The following is a 15,235-nucleotide window of genomic DNA, read 5'->3' as shown; positions in this document are numbered from 1 at the left end:
AATGATAACATTTCCCAATAAGCCCATTTAAGCCAAATAATAGCTGAATTATACATGTAAATATTGATTAGATTCTGGGATACAGAAGAAACCTATCTTCATCTGTTCAGAGAGCTGTGTTTTACTTAAGTTCTGTAAGTGAGATTCTTAATCATCTTCCGCTTCTCTGTTTGACTTAAAGAAGACATTTTACTATAGGCTAATCCATAATCTAAAAAGATTTTAGCTTCCCCTCCTGAAAGTACAGCCAGCATTTTCTTTCATCAGCTCGATACGGTACAAATTCTTATCCTAATAGTAAAATGTTTCACTAAAGCTTGCCCAGTGATTGGGCAAAACCAAAACTTATTATAAGCTACAGTCATCCTAGGGTCCTCCCTGGTAGGTAGCCTCCCTGGATCTGTGGTTTGCAGTCTGATTGTCCTTTGCTTTATATCTAGTATCCACTTATAAGTGAGTACATATCATGTTTTTCCTTCTGAGTCTGGATTACTTCACTCAGGATGATATTTTCTAGTTCCATCCATTTGCCTGCAAATTTCATGATGTCACTGTTTTTCTCTGTTGAGTAGTGCTCTATTGTATATATGTACCACATTTTCTTTCTTTCTTCTTCCTTTTTTTGGTACCACATTTTCTTTCTTTTTTTTTTTTGTTACGTAGAGTTTTTTTTTTATTATTATTAGTATCACTCCTTGATAACCACAATTAAAAGTCAGGGGCAGCCACAATCAAAACATATTGTATAAAAATCTATTTGCAGTGAGAGAAAAATAGAAAAAAAGTCATGGGCATTTGCTCTGCATCTGTGCACAGCAACATATTGGGGACTTTTGTTTGAACTGTATATAAAGAATTCTTCTAAACCAGGCAAGGTGATGCACACCTTTAACCCCAGCACTCAGGAGTCAGAGGCAGGCAGATCTCCGTGAATTTGAGGCCTGGTTTACATAGAGAGCTTCAGGTCAGCCAGAGCTACAAAATGAGATCCTACCTTAAAATAAATAAACATCAAAAAGAGCTCTTTAAAGTCAATAAGAAAAGGGCAGATGTCTCCAAGGAGAAATGGGCAGAAGAACCTGAAAACACTTTGATAAGGGTAGTTCGGAGGTCAGTGAATGTATGGGAAGGTGCCCAGACTCGTTATAACCACGGAATATGAATTAGAACAATAGTGTGACCTCAGCTGGACTGGTCAGTGTGGAAAAAGGAGTAGTTTTAGTTATTTACAAGGACACAGGAGAGCAGGGCTCCTCTGTGTCGCTGGTGACTAATGTTGTATTGGCAATGATAAACTACTGGACCGTACCCATTGAAGTTGAACACAGGCAGACCCACTCCCAGGAAGCGCCCAGTAGAAATGGGCAGCCATGAAGTACTATGAAACAGAGCCCTTATGGACATCATAGCCATCTTAGTCTGTATGTCAGAGGATCATAAAGGTGCCTAAGGACAGTCCTCAGAATGCACCCAGTCATTCAGTGTTCCACATTTTCTTAATTCATTCTTCAACTAATGGGCATCTAGGTTGTTTCCAGGTTCAGGGTATTATGAATAATGCTGCTATGAACATAATTGAGCATGTATCTTTGTGGTATGATTTGAGCATTCCTTGGGTATATGCCCAAGAGTGGTATGGCTGGATCTTGAGGTAGATTGATTCCCAATTTTCTGAGAAACCAAAATACTGATTTCCAGAGTGGTTGTACAAGTTTGTACAACCAACAGTGAAGGAGTGTTCCCCTTGCTCCATATCCTCTCCAACAGACTGTCATTAGTGTTTTTGATCATAGCCATTCTGACAGGTGTAAGATGGTATCTCAGAGTTGTTTTGATTTACATTTCTCTGATGACTAAGGATGTTGAGCATTTCCTTAAATGTCTTTCAGCCATTTGAGATTCTTCTTTTGGGAATTCTTTGTTTAGCTCTGCAACCCATTTTTAATTGGATTGTTCAGTATTTTGATGTCTAGTTTCATGAGTTCTTTATATACTTTGGAGATCAGTCCTCTGTCAGATGTGGGGTTGGTGAAGGTCTTTTCCCATTCTGTAGGCTGTCTTTTTGTCTTATTGATTGTTTCTTTTGCCCTGCAAAAGCTTCTTAGTTTCAAGAGGTCCCACTTATTAATTGTTGCTCTCAGTGTCTGTGCTACTGGTGTTATATTTAGGTAGTGATCTCCTCTGCCAATGCGTTCAAGATTACATCCTATTTTCTCTTCTGTCAAGTTCAGTGTAACTGGATTTATGTTGAGGTCTTTGATCCACTTGGACTTGAGTATTGTGCATGGTGACAGATATGGATCTCTTTGTAATATTTTACATATTGACATCCAGTTATGCCAGCACCATTTGTTGAAGATACTTTCTTTTTTCCATTGTATAGTTTTGGCTTCTTTGTGAAAAATCAGGTGTTCACATGTGTGTGGATTAATGTCAGGGTCTTCAATTCAATTCCATTGGTCCATATGTTGGTTTTATGCCAGTACCAAGCTGTTTTTGTTACTATAGCTCTATAGTAGAGATTGAGGTCAGGGATGGTGATGTCTCTAGACGTTGCTTTATTGTGCAGGATTCTTTTAGCTATCATAGGGTTTTTTGTTTTTCCATATGAAGCTCAGTATTTTTCTTTCCAAGTCTGTGAAGAACTGCGTTTGGATTTTGATGGGGATTGCATTGAATCTGTAGATTGCTTTTGGTAAGATTGCCATTTTTACTATGTTAATCCTACCTATCCATGAGCATGGGAGATCTTTCCATTTTCTGATATTTTCTTCAATTTCTTTCTTTAGAGACTTAAAGTTCTTATTATACAGGTCCTTCACTTGTTTAGTTAGTTTTACCCCAAGGTATTTTATATTACTTGTGGCTATTGTAAAGGGTGATGTTTCTCTGACTTCTTTCTCAGCCCTTTTATCATTTGTGTATAGGAGGGCTACTGACTTTTTTGAGTTGATCTTGTATCCTGCCACTTTACTAAGGAATTTATCAGCTGTAGGAGTTCCCTGGTAGAATTATTGGGGTCACTTATGTATACTATCATATCATCTGCAAATAGTGAAAGTTTGACTTCTTCCTTTCTAATTTGTATCCCCTTGATCTCCTTATGTTGTCTTATTGCTCTAGCTAGAACTTCTAGTACTATATTGAATAAATATGGGGAGAGTGGACAGCCTTGTCTTGTTCCTGAATTTAGTGGTATCGCTTTGAGTTTCTCTCCATTTAATTTGATGGTGGCTATTGGCTTGCTGTAAATTGCCTTTATTATGTTTAGGTATAATCCTTGTATTCCTGATCTCCCTAAGACCTTTAACATGAAGGGGTGTTGAATTTTCTCAAAGGCTTTTTCAGCATCTAATGAAATGATCATGTGTTTTTTTTTCTTTCAGTTTGTTTATATGATGTATAACATTGACACATTTTCATATGTTGATCCATCCTTGCATCCCTGGGATGAAACCTATTTGGTCATGGTGAATAATTTTTTTGATGTGTTCTTAGAGTCTGTTTGCCAATATTTTGTTGAGTATTTTTGCATCAATGTTCACGAGGGAGATTGGTCTGTAATTCTCTTTCTTTGTCGCATCTTTGTGTGCTTTGGGTATTGGGGTAACTGTAGCCTCATAAAAAGAGAGTTTGATAATGTCCTTTCTGTTTCTATTGTGTGGAACAATTTGAAGAGTATTGGAATTAGCTCTTCTTTGAAAATCTGGTAGAATTCTGCACTGAAACCATCTGGTCTCGGGTCTTTTTTTTGGGGGGGGAGACTTTTAATGATTGTTTCTATTTCCTTACGGTTTATTGGTCTATTTAAATAGTTTATCTGGTCTTGATTTTACTTTGGTATGTGGGACCTATCCAGAAAATTGTCCATTTCTTTCACATTTTCCAATTTTGTGGAGTACAGGTTTTTGAAGCATGACAGGTTTTTGATTCTCTGGATTTCCTCATTGTCTGTTGTTATGTCTCCCTTTTCATTTCTGATTTTGTTAATTTGGATGCTCTCTCTCTGCCTTTTGGTTAATTTGGATAAGGGCTTGTCTATCTTGTTGATTTTCTCAAAGAACGAACTCTTTGTTTCATTAATTCTTTGTATTGTTCTCTTTGTTTCTATTTTTATTGATTTCAGCTCTCAATTTGGCATCTATTCTTCCTGGGTGAATTTGTTTCTTCTTGTTCTAGAGCTTTCAGGTGTGCTGTTTAGACATTAGTGTGAGATTTCTCCAACTTCTTTATGTGGGCATTTAGTGCTATGAATTTCCCTCTTAGCACTGCTTTCATAGTGTCCCATAAGTTTGATTTTCGTTGATCTCTAGGAAGTCTTTTATTTCTTTCTTTATTTCTTCCTTAACCCACTGGTGATTTAGTTGAGCATTATTCAGTTTCTATGAGATTGTAGGCTTTCTGTAGTTTTTGTTGTTGTTGAAATCTAACTTTAAACCATGGTGATCTGATAGAACACAGTAAGTTATTCCAATTGTTTTGTATCTGTTGAGATTTGCTTTGTGGCCAAGTATGTGGTCGAATTTTAGAGAAGGTTCCATGGGGTGCTGAGAAAAAGGTATATTCTTTTTTTTTTTTTTTTTTTTTTTTTTGGTTACGATGGAATGTTCTGTAGATATTGATTAAGTCCATTTGAGTCATAGCATCAGTTAAGTCCTTTATTTCTCTGTTAAGTTTCGATTTGGCAGATCTGTCCAGTGATGAGAGTGGGGTGTTGAGGTCTCCCACTAATAATGTGTGGGGGTTTATATGTGATTTAAGCTTTAATAATGTTTATTTTACATATGTGGGTGCCCTTGTGTTTGGGGCATAAATGTTCAGAATTGAAACTTCATCTTGGTGGATCTTTCCTATATATTACATAGTATGTAATGCCCTTCTTGATCTCTTTTGATTGATTTTAGCTTGAAGCCTATTTTGCTGAATATTAGGATGGCTACACCTGCTTGCTTCTTAAGACCATTTGATTGGAAAGACTTACCCAGCCTTTTATTCTTAGGTAGTGTCTATCTTTGAATTTGAGGTGTGTTTCTTGTATGCAGCAGACAGATGGGTCCTGCTTTCATATCCATTCTGTTAGCCTGTGTCTTTTTATAGGTGAATTAAGTCCATTGATATTAAGGGATATTAATGACCAGTGATTATTCATTTCTGTTGTTTTTTTGGTGGTTGTGTGTGTGTGTGTGTGTGTGTGTGTGTGTGTGTGTGTGTGTGTTTGTCTTCTTTGGGGTTTACTGCTGTGGTGTTATCTATTGCCTGTGTTTTTGTGGGTGTATCTGACTTCCTTAGGTTGGAATTTTCCTTCTTGTGCTTGATGTAGGGCTGGGTTTGTGGGTAAATATTGTTTAAATCTGGCTTTGTCTTGGAATGTCTTGTTCACTCCGTCTCTGATGATTGAAAGTTTTGCTGAGTATATTAGTCTAGGCTGGCATCGATGGTCTGTTAGTGTCTGCATTACATCTGTCCAGGTCCTTCTGGCTTTCAAAGTCTCCATTGAGAAATTGGGTGTTATTCTGATGGGCTTGCCTTTATAAGTCACTTAGCCTTTTCCCTTTGCTGCTCTTAATATTCTTTCTTTATTCTGTACATTTAGTTGTTTAATTATTATGTGGCGAGGGAACTTTTTTGGGGGGTCTAGTCTGTTTGGTGTTCTATAGGCTTCTTGTATCTTCACAGGCATTTCCTTCTTTAAATTGGGAAAGTTTTCTTCTATGATCTTGTTGAATATATTTTCTGTGCCTTTGAGTTGGTATTCTTCTCCTTCCTCTATCCCTATTATTCATAAGTTTGGTCTTTTCATGGTGTCCTAGATTTCTTGGCCATTTTGTGTTATAATTTTTTTGGCATTGGTATTTTCTTTGACTGGTGAATCCATTTCCTCTATTGTATCCTCTACACCAGAGAGCCTCTCTTCCATCTTTTGTATTCTGTTGGCTATGCCTGCATCTGTGTTTCCTATTCATTTGCTCAGATTTTCTATTTCCAGCATTCCCTCTGTTTGTGTCTCCTTCATTATTTCTATTTCCCTTTTCAGGTCTTGGGTTGTTTCCCTCACCTGTTTCATTGCTTTTTCATGGTTTTCTTTAAGAGATTTATTGTTTTCTTCTTCTTATTTGTCTTTTCCCCTTGTTTTTTATAGAGTTCTTCCCATTTTTGTTTGACTTTTCATTTTCTTTATATATTTCCTCCACTTTTTTGTTTATCTTTTTCTCAATTTCATTTTTGATTTTTTTCTTTAAAGGCCTCTAGCATCTTCATGATGCTATTCTTAAGGTCACTTTCTTCTGCTTCTTCCACTTTGTGATGTTCAGGTCTTGCTGTTGGAGGAGGGCTAGGTTCTGGTGATGTTGTATTGCTCTTTATGTTGTTGTATGTACTTCTGCCTTGATGTCTGCCCATCTCTTCGTGGATTCATTCTTGGTCTTATCAGGGTTCTTGGTCCAGTTAGAGCTGACAGTTTTGGCGTTTCAGGAAGCCACTCTTGGTCTAATCAGGGCTGGCAGATTCCCTGTCTTCTGAGTTTACTCTTGGTCCAATGACGGCTCTTTGTCCAATGAGAGCTCTCTCTCTGGGCCGGATGGGAGCACTCTGGGCCGGATGGGAGCTCTCTGGTCTAGATGGGGGCTCTCTGGGTCAGATGGGAGCTCTCTGGGTCAGATGGGAGCTCTCTGGGTCAGATGGGAGCTCTCTGGGTCAGATGGGAGCTCTCTGGGTCAGATGGGAGCTCTCTGGGTAGATGGGAGCTCTCTGGGTCAGATGGGAGCTCTCTGGGTCAGATGGGAGCTCTCTGGGTCAGATGGGAGCTCTCTGGGTCAGATGGGAGCTCTCTGGGTCAGATGGGAGCTCTCTGGGTCAGATGGGAGCTCTCTGGGTAGATGGGAGCTGGGGGCTGGTGTCCAATTCTCAGGAAGTGTCAGGGGTCTCGGGCAGATGGGTGTGGGGCAGGGAGTGTAGATTGCAGGATCTGCTGGGGGTCTTGGAGTAGAACCTTCCCAGCAGGAGCTCTGCCTGCTGGCCAGCAACTGGGGCCAAGATGGGCGGGTCTTCCCAGGGAACGGCTGGGGCCCAGGGAGGGACCTAGGGGCAGGCCTCCTTGGGTATGACCCCAGACACTCACCTCTGGTCTGGATGGAAGCTCTCTCTATCATCTTCTTAAAGTCATTTTTTTGATCGATTTCTTCTGCTTCTTCTGCGTTGGTATGTTCAGGTCTTGCAGGTGTAGAATTACTAGGTTCTGATGGTGTCATAAAAGTCTTTATGTTGTTGCCTGTACTTTTGCACTGGCATCTATCTACTCGTCTCTTCCTCTGCTTGGCAGAGGTGGTGTCTGTGTCTGAGGTTGCCTCTCTTATTCCAATAGACAGTCTTGGTCCACTGGGAGTTCGTGGTGGAATCAGTGTTGTTGGGCTCTGTTTCTCCAGGAACAGCTTAGTACAATCAGTGTCAGTGGGTTCTTCTCAGGGAGCAGTTGTTCCCAACCTGGGTGCTAGGTGGGTTTATGGCTCTGGTGGTTGTTGATGTCGCATGGGATAATTTTCTTGGCGAGGGGGTAGGGAAAGAGGCTGCTGTCTGGTCTGTGGGGCTCCAATGTCTGTTCCCAGTTGGTGCATGGTGGGTTTATGAGTTCAGTGGGTTGTTGGGTTTCTAGAGACTGGTTTTTTGTTGTTGTTGTTGTTGTTTTGGGTTTTTTTTTTGTGAGAGAGCAGGAAAAGGTAGCTGCCTGGTCCCTGGGGCTATGATGGGTAGGGCCTAGGGTTTAGAGACTTGGTCTACTGGTCTGGTCTGGAGATGGGGCCTTACCTGTTCCCAGTCAGTGTAGGGTGGGCTTATGATTCTGGTGATCTGGTTCAGTGGCTGGACAGCTCCTTCTCTTGCATTCTCTGGTCGTGCTTTGCTTGCTCGCCAACTCCTCAGCTGACCTTGTTTCCTCAGACTGCAGGCTGCAGGCTTCTGAAACCTCTCCTGAAAGGATCTCAGCTGAGCAGTTGATCAGTAGGGCAATCTCACCAATGCCTCCAAGTTGTTGGGCTTCCTAGGATCGGAGGATGGCCCTGAGTCAGCCTCGGACAGAATATTGGGTCCGTTCTGGTCACATCCCATGGGGACAGCTCCTTCTTTGAGTGCTCTTCTTTTTACTTTTTAGCCTTAATTGTAAGGTTTTAGATTCCTCAGCCTCCAAAGAGCCATTTTCTTTATTTTTTAAAATATTTATTGTATATGTGTGTATGGTGATAGTTTATTTGTACTAAAATGTTATTTGTATGTTAATAAATAAAGTTCCCTGGGGGTCAGAGCTATTAGCAAACCACAGAAAAGCTGGGCAGTGGTGGGGCACGCCTTTAATCCCAGCACTTGGTAGGCAGAACTAGGTAGATCTCTGTGTGTTCAAGGATACAACCAGCATTGGAGACACATGCCTTTAATCTCAATACCAACCATGGAAGACCTGGATGTCTGTACAGACAGGCAGTGACTAGGAGATCATGTGGTTGGGTTTACAACCAATGAGAAGGCAGAACAGAAACTCTATATATAAAAAAAAAAAGACAGACACAGGAAGTAGGTCTCTTTCGGAGAGGTAGAACCACCGCGAGAGGAAGGGCGAGGTTTTTAGCTCTTTGCTCTGACCTCTTGGCTTTCTTCTTTGCATTGGTTCTGTGTTTCTTATTTAATAAGACAGATAGTTACATCTACATGTGTGTGTTTTCCTGCATATACAAGCATACACACCACAGGCATTCCAAGGAGATTGGGAGAGGCTGTCAGGTCTCAGATTACCTGAAACTGGAGTTATGGATGGTTGGGAAATACCATGTGGGTGCTGAGAAGTCCTCTAAATCACTGAGTCATCTCTCTTGTGGCCAGTGTTTCTTTTTCTCTACTCCATTTTTGTTTTTATGAGACAGGGTCTTGGTAGAATAGATCAGGCTAGCCCAGATCATGGCAGCAATCTTCTCACTTCAGACTTCAGTGTGTCTGAATAAGAAGAGTAAGCTACCACATGCTATCAGTTTCTAATCCGCTTTCAAGGCTGAGCTAAGAAAGACATTGATTTTACTGTTGAACATTGAATGGGAATGAAAGCCTCATCTATCCTGTCATTAGAAGTACCTGGAATCCTAAACTCAATATCCAGTAAGACTTCCTACAGCTTCCTTCCACTCCTCTCTGTGTTTACATTTTTTCTGTCATCTCTAGACTTCTGCTTGTTCATCTGTGACTCAAGCAGGAGAAAGCTGTAAGCTTCTAGGTGTTCGTGGACGTTACAAGTCACATTGAGGATGGTCTACCCATTCTCTGTCCTCTGATCCCCAGATAAATGTATTAGGGTACACAATATATTGGGGGTACACAACATATCACCACATGGCCATGGCCATGACAAGTCACACTGAGGATGGCCTACCCGTTCTCTGTCCTCATGCTAGATTTCTAAGTCCTAGCATGAATCCTGTCTGGGGAAGGGGTGGGGAATACAAATGAAGCTGGTGAAGAGTCTATAGATTTTCAGAAATGGATGACTCACTGCTGACTGGGAAGACATCTCAAAGTAAGGCTACTCTGAGCATGGATGACCTTTAGTCAAGGCTGACTACAAATTCTTCCACCTTGCTCTTCCCTCATTGTACTTTACACCAAATATTTTATAGGATCCAACCTGACCCTGGAATGCCAGGTACTCCCTTCTGGACTTCCAGGGCTTCCTATCAGCAAATGTACTGTAAACCCTATGCGGTAAGAGGACAGAGTGCAATACCAATGGTTTCTGGGTCAAGAGTAAGAAGAATCTGGACCAAATCTTCAAATCTACCAGCTTAGATAACCAAGTTGATGAAGCTCTCAGGGAGTTTTCTCTGGGACTTGTCTCCTTCCTGATTGCTTCATCCCAAGTTCTGACTGAGAGCTTAGATGACTTACTCCATCAGTTTGGGTCAACAGGGACCAGGAGCTCGGTGACACAACAACTTTCTGCTGGTCTTTAATGAGATGCTTAGGGAATCTATACCCAGTGGGACTAGATGCTGCGGGAAATCCCTGTCTAATTCTCCCAAACCTCCTTCTTACACAGAGGACTAAGACAGTGATCATCCACTCTTCACTTTATCAGAACCTTCCTATATTTCTGAGACTTTCCAATCCTTTGAAAAAGCAACACTATTGCCCAGCAACTCCAAAGTGAAAACAACAGAGCTTTTCTGTACAGGTACTTTCAGTGGAGATGAAAATGTTTCTTTTACAGTAAGTCCTGCTCACTCTCACATAGAGGAGCAGCAGCAGGAGTCACAGACCCATCATTTGGAGCTTGAGATCTGTACAATAACTGTCAGCTTTTATTTTTCTTCGAGCTGAAAAAAGGTGGGAGAGAGACTGGGAACGTTACCAGAGGTCCACATGATTGCAGGGAAGGCTGGTGTATGTGAATGCTTTTATGTTATATTCAGTACAACTATAAGGGTGAACCTGGGAAACCAGCACCACGTAAAACTGGGATTTGTAAATTGATTGCATGGAAACAATGAGTGGATCTCAATTCAGAAACTTTAAAGCAGGCTTAATAGACACGTGGTTGTAACATCCTAACCTGAAGACTGCATTCTGACCTCTGTCTCCATTCTCTGTAGCTGGGCTCAGACTCATGAGAGGCAGCAACCAGTCCAGCGTCTCTGAGTTCCTTCTCCTGGGACTCTCCAGGCAGCCCCAGCAGCAGCAGCAGCTCCTCTTCCTGCTCTTCCTCATCATGTACCTGGCCACTGTCCTGGGAAACCTGCTCATCATCCTGGCCATCAGCACAGACTCCCGCCTGCACACCCCCATGTACTTCTTCCTCAGCAACCTGTCCTTTGTGGATGTCTGCTTCTCCTCCACCACTGTCCCCAAGGTGCTGGCCAACCACATACTCAGGAGTCAGGCCATTTCCTTCTCTGGGTGTCTCACACAGCTGTATTTTCTCTGTGTGCTTGCTGTCATGGACAATTTCCTGCTGGCTGTGATGGCCTATGACCGGTATGTGGCCATATGCCACCCCTTACACTACACAACAAAGATGACCCATCAGCTCTGTGTCCTGCTTGTGGTCGGGTCATGGGTGGTATCCAGCCTGAATGCTCTGTTGCACACTCTGCTCATGGCTAGACTCTCATTCTGTGCAGACAACATCATTCCAAATTTTTTCTGTGACTCAACTCACCTTCTGAAACTTTCCTGCTCAGACACACACCTCAATGAGCTGATGATTCTTTTTGTTGCAGGGCTATTATTGATTTCTCCGTTTGTTTGCATCCTTGTGTCTTATGTCCTTATTACTTGTGCTATCCTGAGAGTCTCATCCACAAGGGGAAGATGGAAAGCCTTCTCCACCTGCAGCTCCCACCTGGCTGTGGTCAGCCTCTTCTATGGCACCATCATATCCCTGTATTTCAACCCCTCCTCCTCTCACTCAGCTGGGAAGGATACAGCATCTGCTGTGATGTACACAGTGGTGACCCCCATGCTGAACCCTTTCATCTACAGCCTGAGGAACAAGGACATGAAAGGAGCTTTAAGGAAAGTGCTTACCATGAAATTCTCATCTACTCAGTAAGGCTAAAAAAGATCATATAAAGAAGTAATTTCCAAGAAAACCATATTTGTTCTACTGTGTGAAACTTAACTTTTGTTTTGTTAGTTAAGCATCTACTATCTTTCTTGGGAGAACAAAATCCGAGTTGTAGACTACATAGGAATAGGTGGAAAGTGGCTTGGGATGCAGCTCAGTTGGAGTATGCTTATCTGGCATGTAAGAGGCCCAGGTTTGATTCCCTCTCATGTCAAAATAAATATAAAATTTCTTAAATGTTTAAAATGTATGTGTGTGTGTTTGTGTGTGTGTGTGTGTGTGTGTGTGTGTGTGTGTGTGTGCGCGTGTGTGTGCATGTGTCCAAAGAGACAGAAGAGGGTTACAAGTGTATTTGTATCACCCAACATGGTTCTTGGAAACCAAATTTGGAACCTCTAGAAGAGCAGCAAGTGACAGCTGAGCTATGTCTCCTGCCCAATAAAAATGCTCCAATCAAATCACTTCATTCCATCATGAGTGCCCTCCTGACAAAGGGCACCACAAACATGCTTACACTTTATTCTTGATTAGAAGAGGAGAGAATAAGCACACTTGGACAACAGTGAAGTGTCTCAGTTGGAAGCTGCTAAAAAGAAATTATAATAAGCTGAGTTTGCTTTGGGTGATGTTGAAAAAGAATTGGGGACTGACTGTGGCTTCAGATGGGATGCTGTTATTCAGGATGCTTGTTAGTGGCTCTCTTAGTGTATTTCATCTAGAAGAAAGGAATAGATAAAGCTTGATCTTTGGCCAAGAAGCACTGGTCATTCATGTCAATCATCTTGGAGCACTGGGTATGGGTCATTTTGTGGTTAGGACTATATATACTGTTGTTTTTGCTTTTTTGAGACAGGGTTTCTCTGTGTAGCCCTGGCTATCCTTGAGCTTACTTTGTAGACCAGCCTGGCCTTGAACTCACATAGATCCACCTGCCTCTGCCTTCTGAATGCTTGGATTAAAGACATGCAAAGCCACATCTGGTACAGGACAATATTCTTAATGTTTTCAGTGGTTCTTCCAGAATAACCTTTGTGATGTTACAATCCTAGAGACCTTACTTGCTACAGCTGTCCTATGAAATTCATTACTTTCGTTGGGAAAACTCCAAACTGTGCCTACCCAGCTCCTGGGTGACAGCACTAAGCTTCCTTTCTCACAACAGTCTTTGATGTGAGCACATCTGACGGGAAGACCTGACCCAGCAAGGTGTTTACAGCTATTCATACTATTTCTTCCTGTGTAAGGATTGACGTGTAACTGTCTTTAAAAGAACTGGTCTGTTTCACCGATGTTTTACAATTTGTGAGCAGGTATGTTCATAGAACTCTTTCTCACTCTTTTGAAATCTGAGATTTATATTTAAGTATATGGTGTTTGGCCTGTATGTAGGTCTGTGTATTTTGTGTGTGCAGTTCCTGAGGAGACCAGACGAGGGCACTGGGTCCTCTGGAACTGGAGTTACAGGGGTTAGCTGATATGTGGGGACTGGGAACAAACTGGGTCCCTGAAATAGCAGCCATTCTTCTAACCACAGAGCCATCTCTCCAGCTTCCTTTTATCATTCTCTCTCTTTTTTTTTTTTTTTTTTTTTTTTGTTTTTCGAGACAGGGTTTCTGTGTGTAGCTTTGTGCCTTTCCTGGGACTCACTTGGTAACCCAGGCTGGCCTCAAACTCACAGAGATCCGCCTGGCTCTGCCTCCCGAGTGCTGGGATTATAGGCATGGGCCACCACCGCCCGGCTATCATTCTCTTAATGTAGAGAGGACTAGTAATGCTTCCTTGGTGATCACTGACACCTGTGTTTCAGGTTTTTGTGGTACAAGTCTGGTTGCTATTGGGAAGTGATGGGACCTTTGGGGGTAAGGCTTAGTGCAAAGAAGCCAGGTCATAAACAGATGCTTAGGGGACATAGGACTTTTTTTTTTTTTTTTTAAGACAGAGTTTCTCTGTGTAGCTTTGAGCCTGTTCTGGATCTCGCTCTGTAGACCAGGCTGGCCTCAATCTCACACAGATCCACCTGCCTCTCTCTCCGAGTGCTGGGATTAAAGGCGTGCACCACCAAGCCTGACTTCTTTCCTTTTTCTTCCCCAGAGTCCTTAGTGTTTGTATTTGTGTACTAATGCTGTGTCTGCCTTGACCCTATGTTCACTCTTTCTTCATTCTTTATTCTACTCTTCAACTTCCACACTCTGTATATGAGTAATTACAAGTTTGCCAACTATTTCTTTCTTTCTTTCTTTCTTTCTTTCTTTCTTTCTTTCTTTCTTTCTTTTTTTTTTTTTTTTTTTTTTTTGATTTTTCGAAACAGGGTTTCTCTGTGTAGTTTTGCACCTTTCCTGGGACTCACTTGGTAGCCCAGGCTGGCCTCGAACTCACAGAGATCTGCCTGCCTCTGCCTCCCAAGTGCTGGAATTAAAGGCATGTACCACCACCGCCTGGCACCAATTATTTCTTTATCTGATTCAAATTTGCTAAGCCCATTTGGTGGACGGTTTATTTCAACTGTCCACTTCCGAGTTCCAGGACTTCCGTTTGGCATTTCCCCACATTTTTGTCTCCTTCCTCCCTGTCTGAGCCAGCACTGCCATCATACTTTCATTTATCTCTTCAGTCGTGCTCTCCTTTCCGTAGGTCAACACTTTTACCATGGCTGCTTCCAAGTGTTTTGTTAACGATGACTCTGATCTTTCTCACAGGCATTGTCTGTTGCTTGTGTTTGGTGGCAGAGTCACACTTTCCTGTTCTTCTGCATATCTTTCAGTTTGTTGTTGGAAACTGGATATATCTGAAATGCATAGTTGCATATCCAGGTTCTGGTTCCTCCTGGTCTTGTGTTTGTTCTTGTTATTGCTGTTTCCTTATTATTGGCTGAGTTCTTTTATGCAGCCCATCCCTCTAACACCGTGAATCCTCGGATGAGGCACCTCATGAAATACAGCTCTGAGTCTGTCTGTCATCATCCTGGGATGGCTCTGAAGCCAGTAAAACTCTCTTCCACTTTGTGGACCACAGGAGTTGATGAACTCTAGTGTTTTAAACCAGACTGACTTACTATATTGAGAGAAATAATTCCCACTACAGCATCCAATCTGGAGAGATGGCTCAGAGGTAGGAACAGTCACTGCTCTTTCAGAGGACCAGAGTTTGATTTCCAGAACCTACATAGTGACTTACAACCATCATTAACCCCATTTCCAAGAGACCTGACATCCATTTCTGACCTCCGTGGGCACTAGGCATGGCTGTGATACATATACATACATACATACATACATACATACATACATACATACATACATGTGTGTGTGTGTGTGTATGTGTAAGCAAAGCACTCATGAAGGGGTCAATGCTAGCACATTGAATGCTAGCACAGTAATGATCCTCAGGGGAGAAGAAGGTAGTTCAGTTCAACATGACTCAGTGGACAGTGCTCGTTCAAGCTCCCGGACTCTTGACACCGAGTAGTTTATTTTAGGCACATTTAAGCACAGCACAATTGGGTAAAACCTTTCCTGGGGATAATTAACTCAATTCCACGTGCACAACAAAGCTTAAGACTTGACTACATCGAAACTCACTGTAAAGTACTAGTGAGGTCTTCCATAAAGATGTCCATAGGTTAACCGAGGACACAGGCTC

General features: G+C 41.9%; 1 protein-coding gene across 1 annotated transcript; it reads left to right on the top strand.

Annotated features, from left to right (window-relative positions):
* The first annotated feature begins 10,636 nt into the window (after positions 1 to 10,636).
* Positions 10,637 to 11,643, top strand: LOC114710623 (olfactory receptor 1361-like). The gene has a single exon (XM_028894820.2). It carries the CDS (start codon positions 10,637 to 10,639, stop codon positions 11,579 to 11,581), a length of 945 nt encoding a protein of 314 aa, XP_028750653.1. The 3' UTR covers positions 11,582 to 11,643.
* Positions 11,644 to 15,235: the final 3,592 nt, after the last annotated feature.

The sequence above is a fragment of the Peromyscus leucopus genome, chromosome 8b, assembly GCF_004664715.2.
Source record: "Peromyscus leucopus breed LL Stock chromosome 8b, UCI_PerLeu_2.1, whole genome shotgun sequence".
Lineage (NCBI taxonomy): Eukaryota > Metazoa > Chordata > Mammalia > Rodentia > Cricetidae > Peromyscus > Peromyscus leucopus.
The sequence above is the reverse complement of the archived record's forward strand: the minus strand, read 5'-3'. Positions and strand labels throughout refer to the sequence as shown.

Coding starts and splice junctions, on each gene's coding strand:
- LOC114710623 (XM_028894820.2), top strand. CDS start 10,637: ATGAGAGGCAGCAACCAGTCCAGCGTCTCTGAGTTCCTTCTCCTGGGA.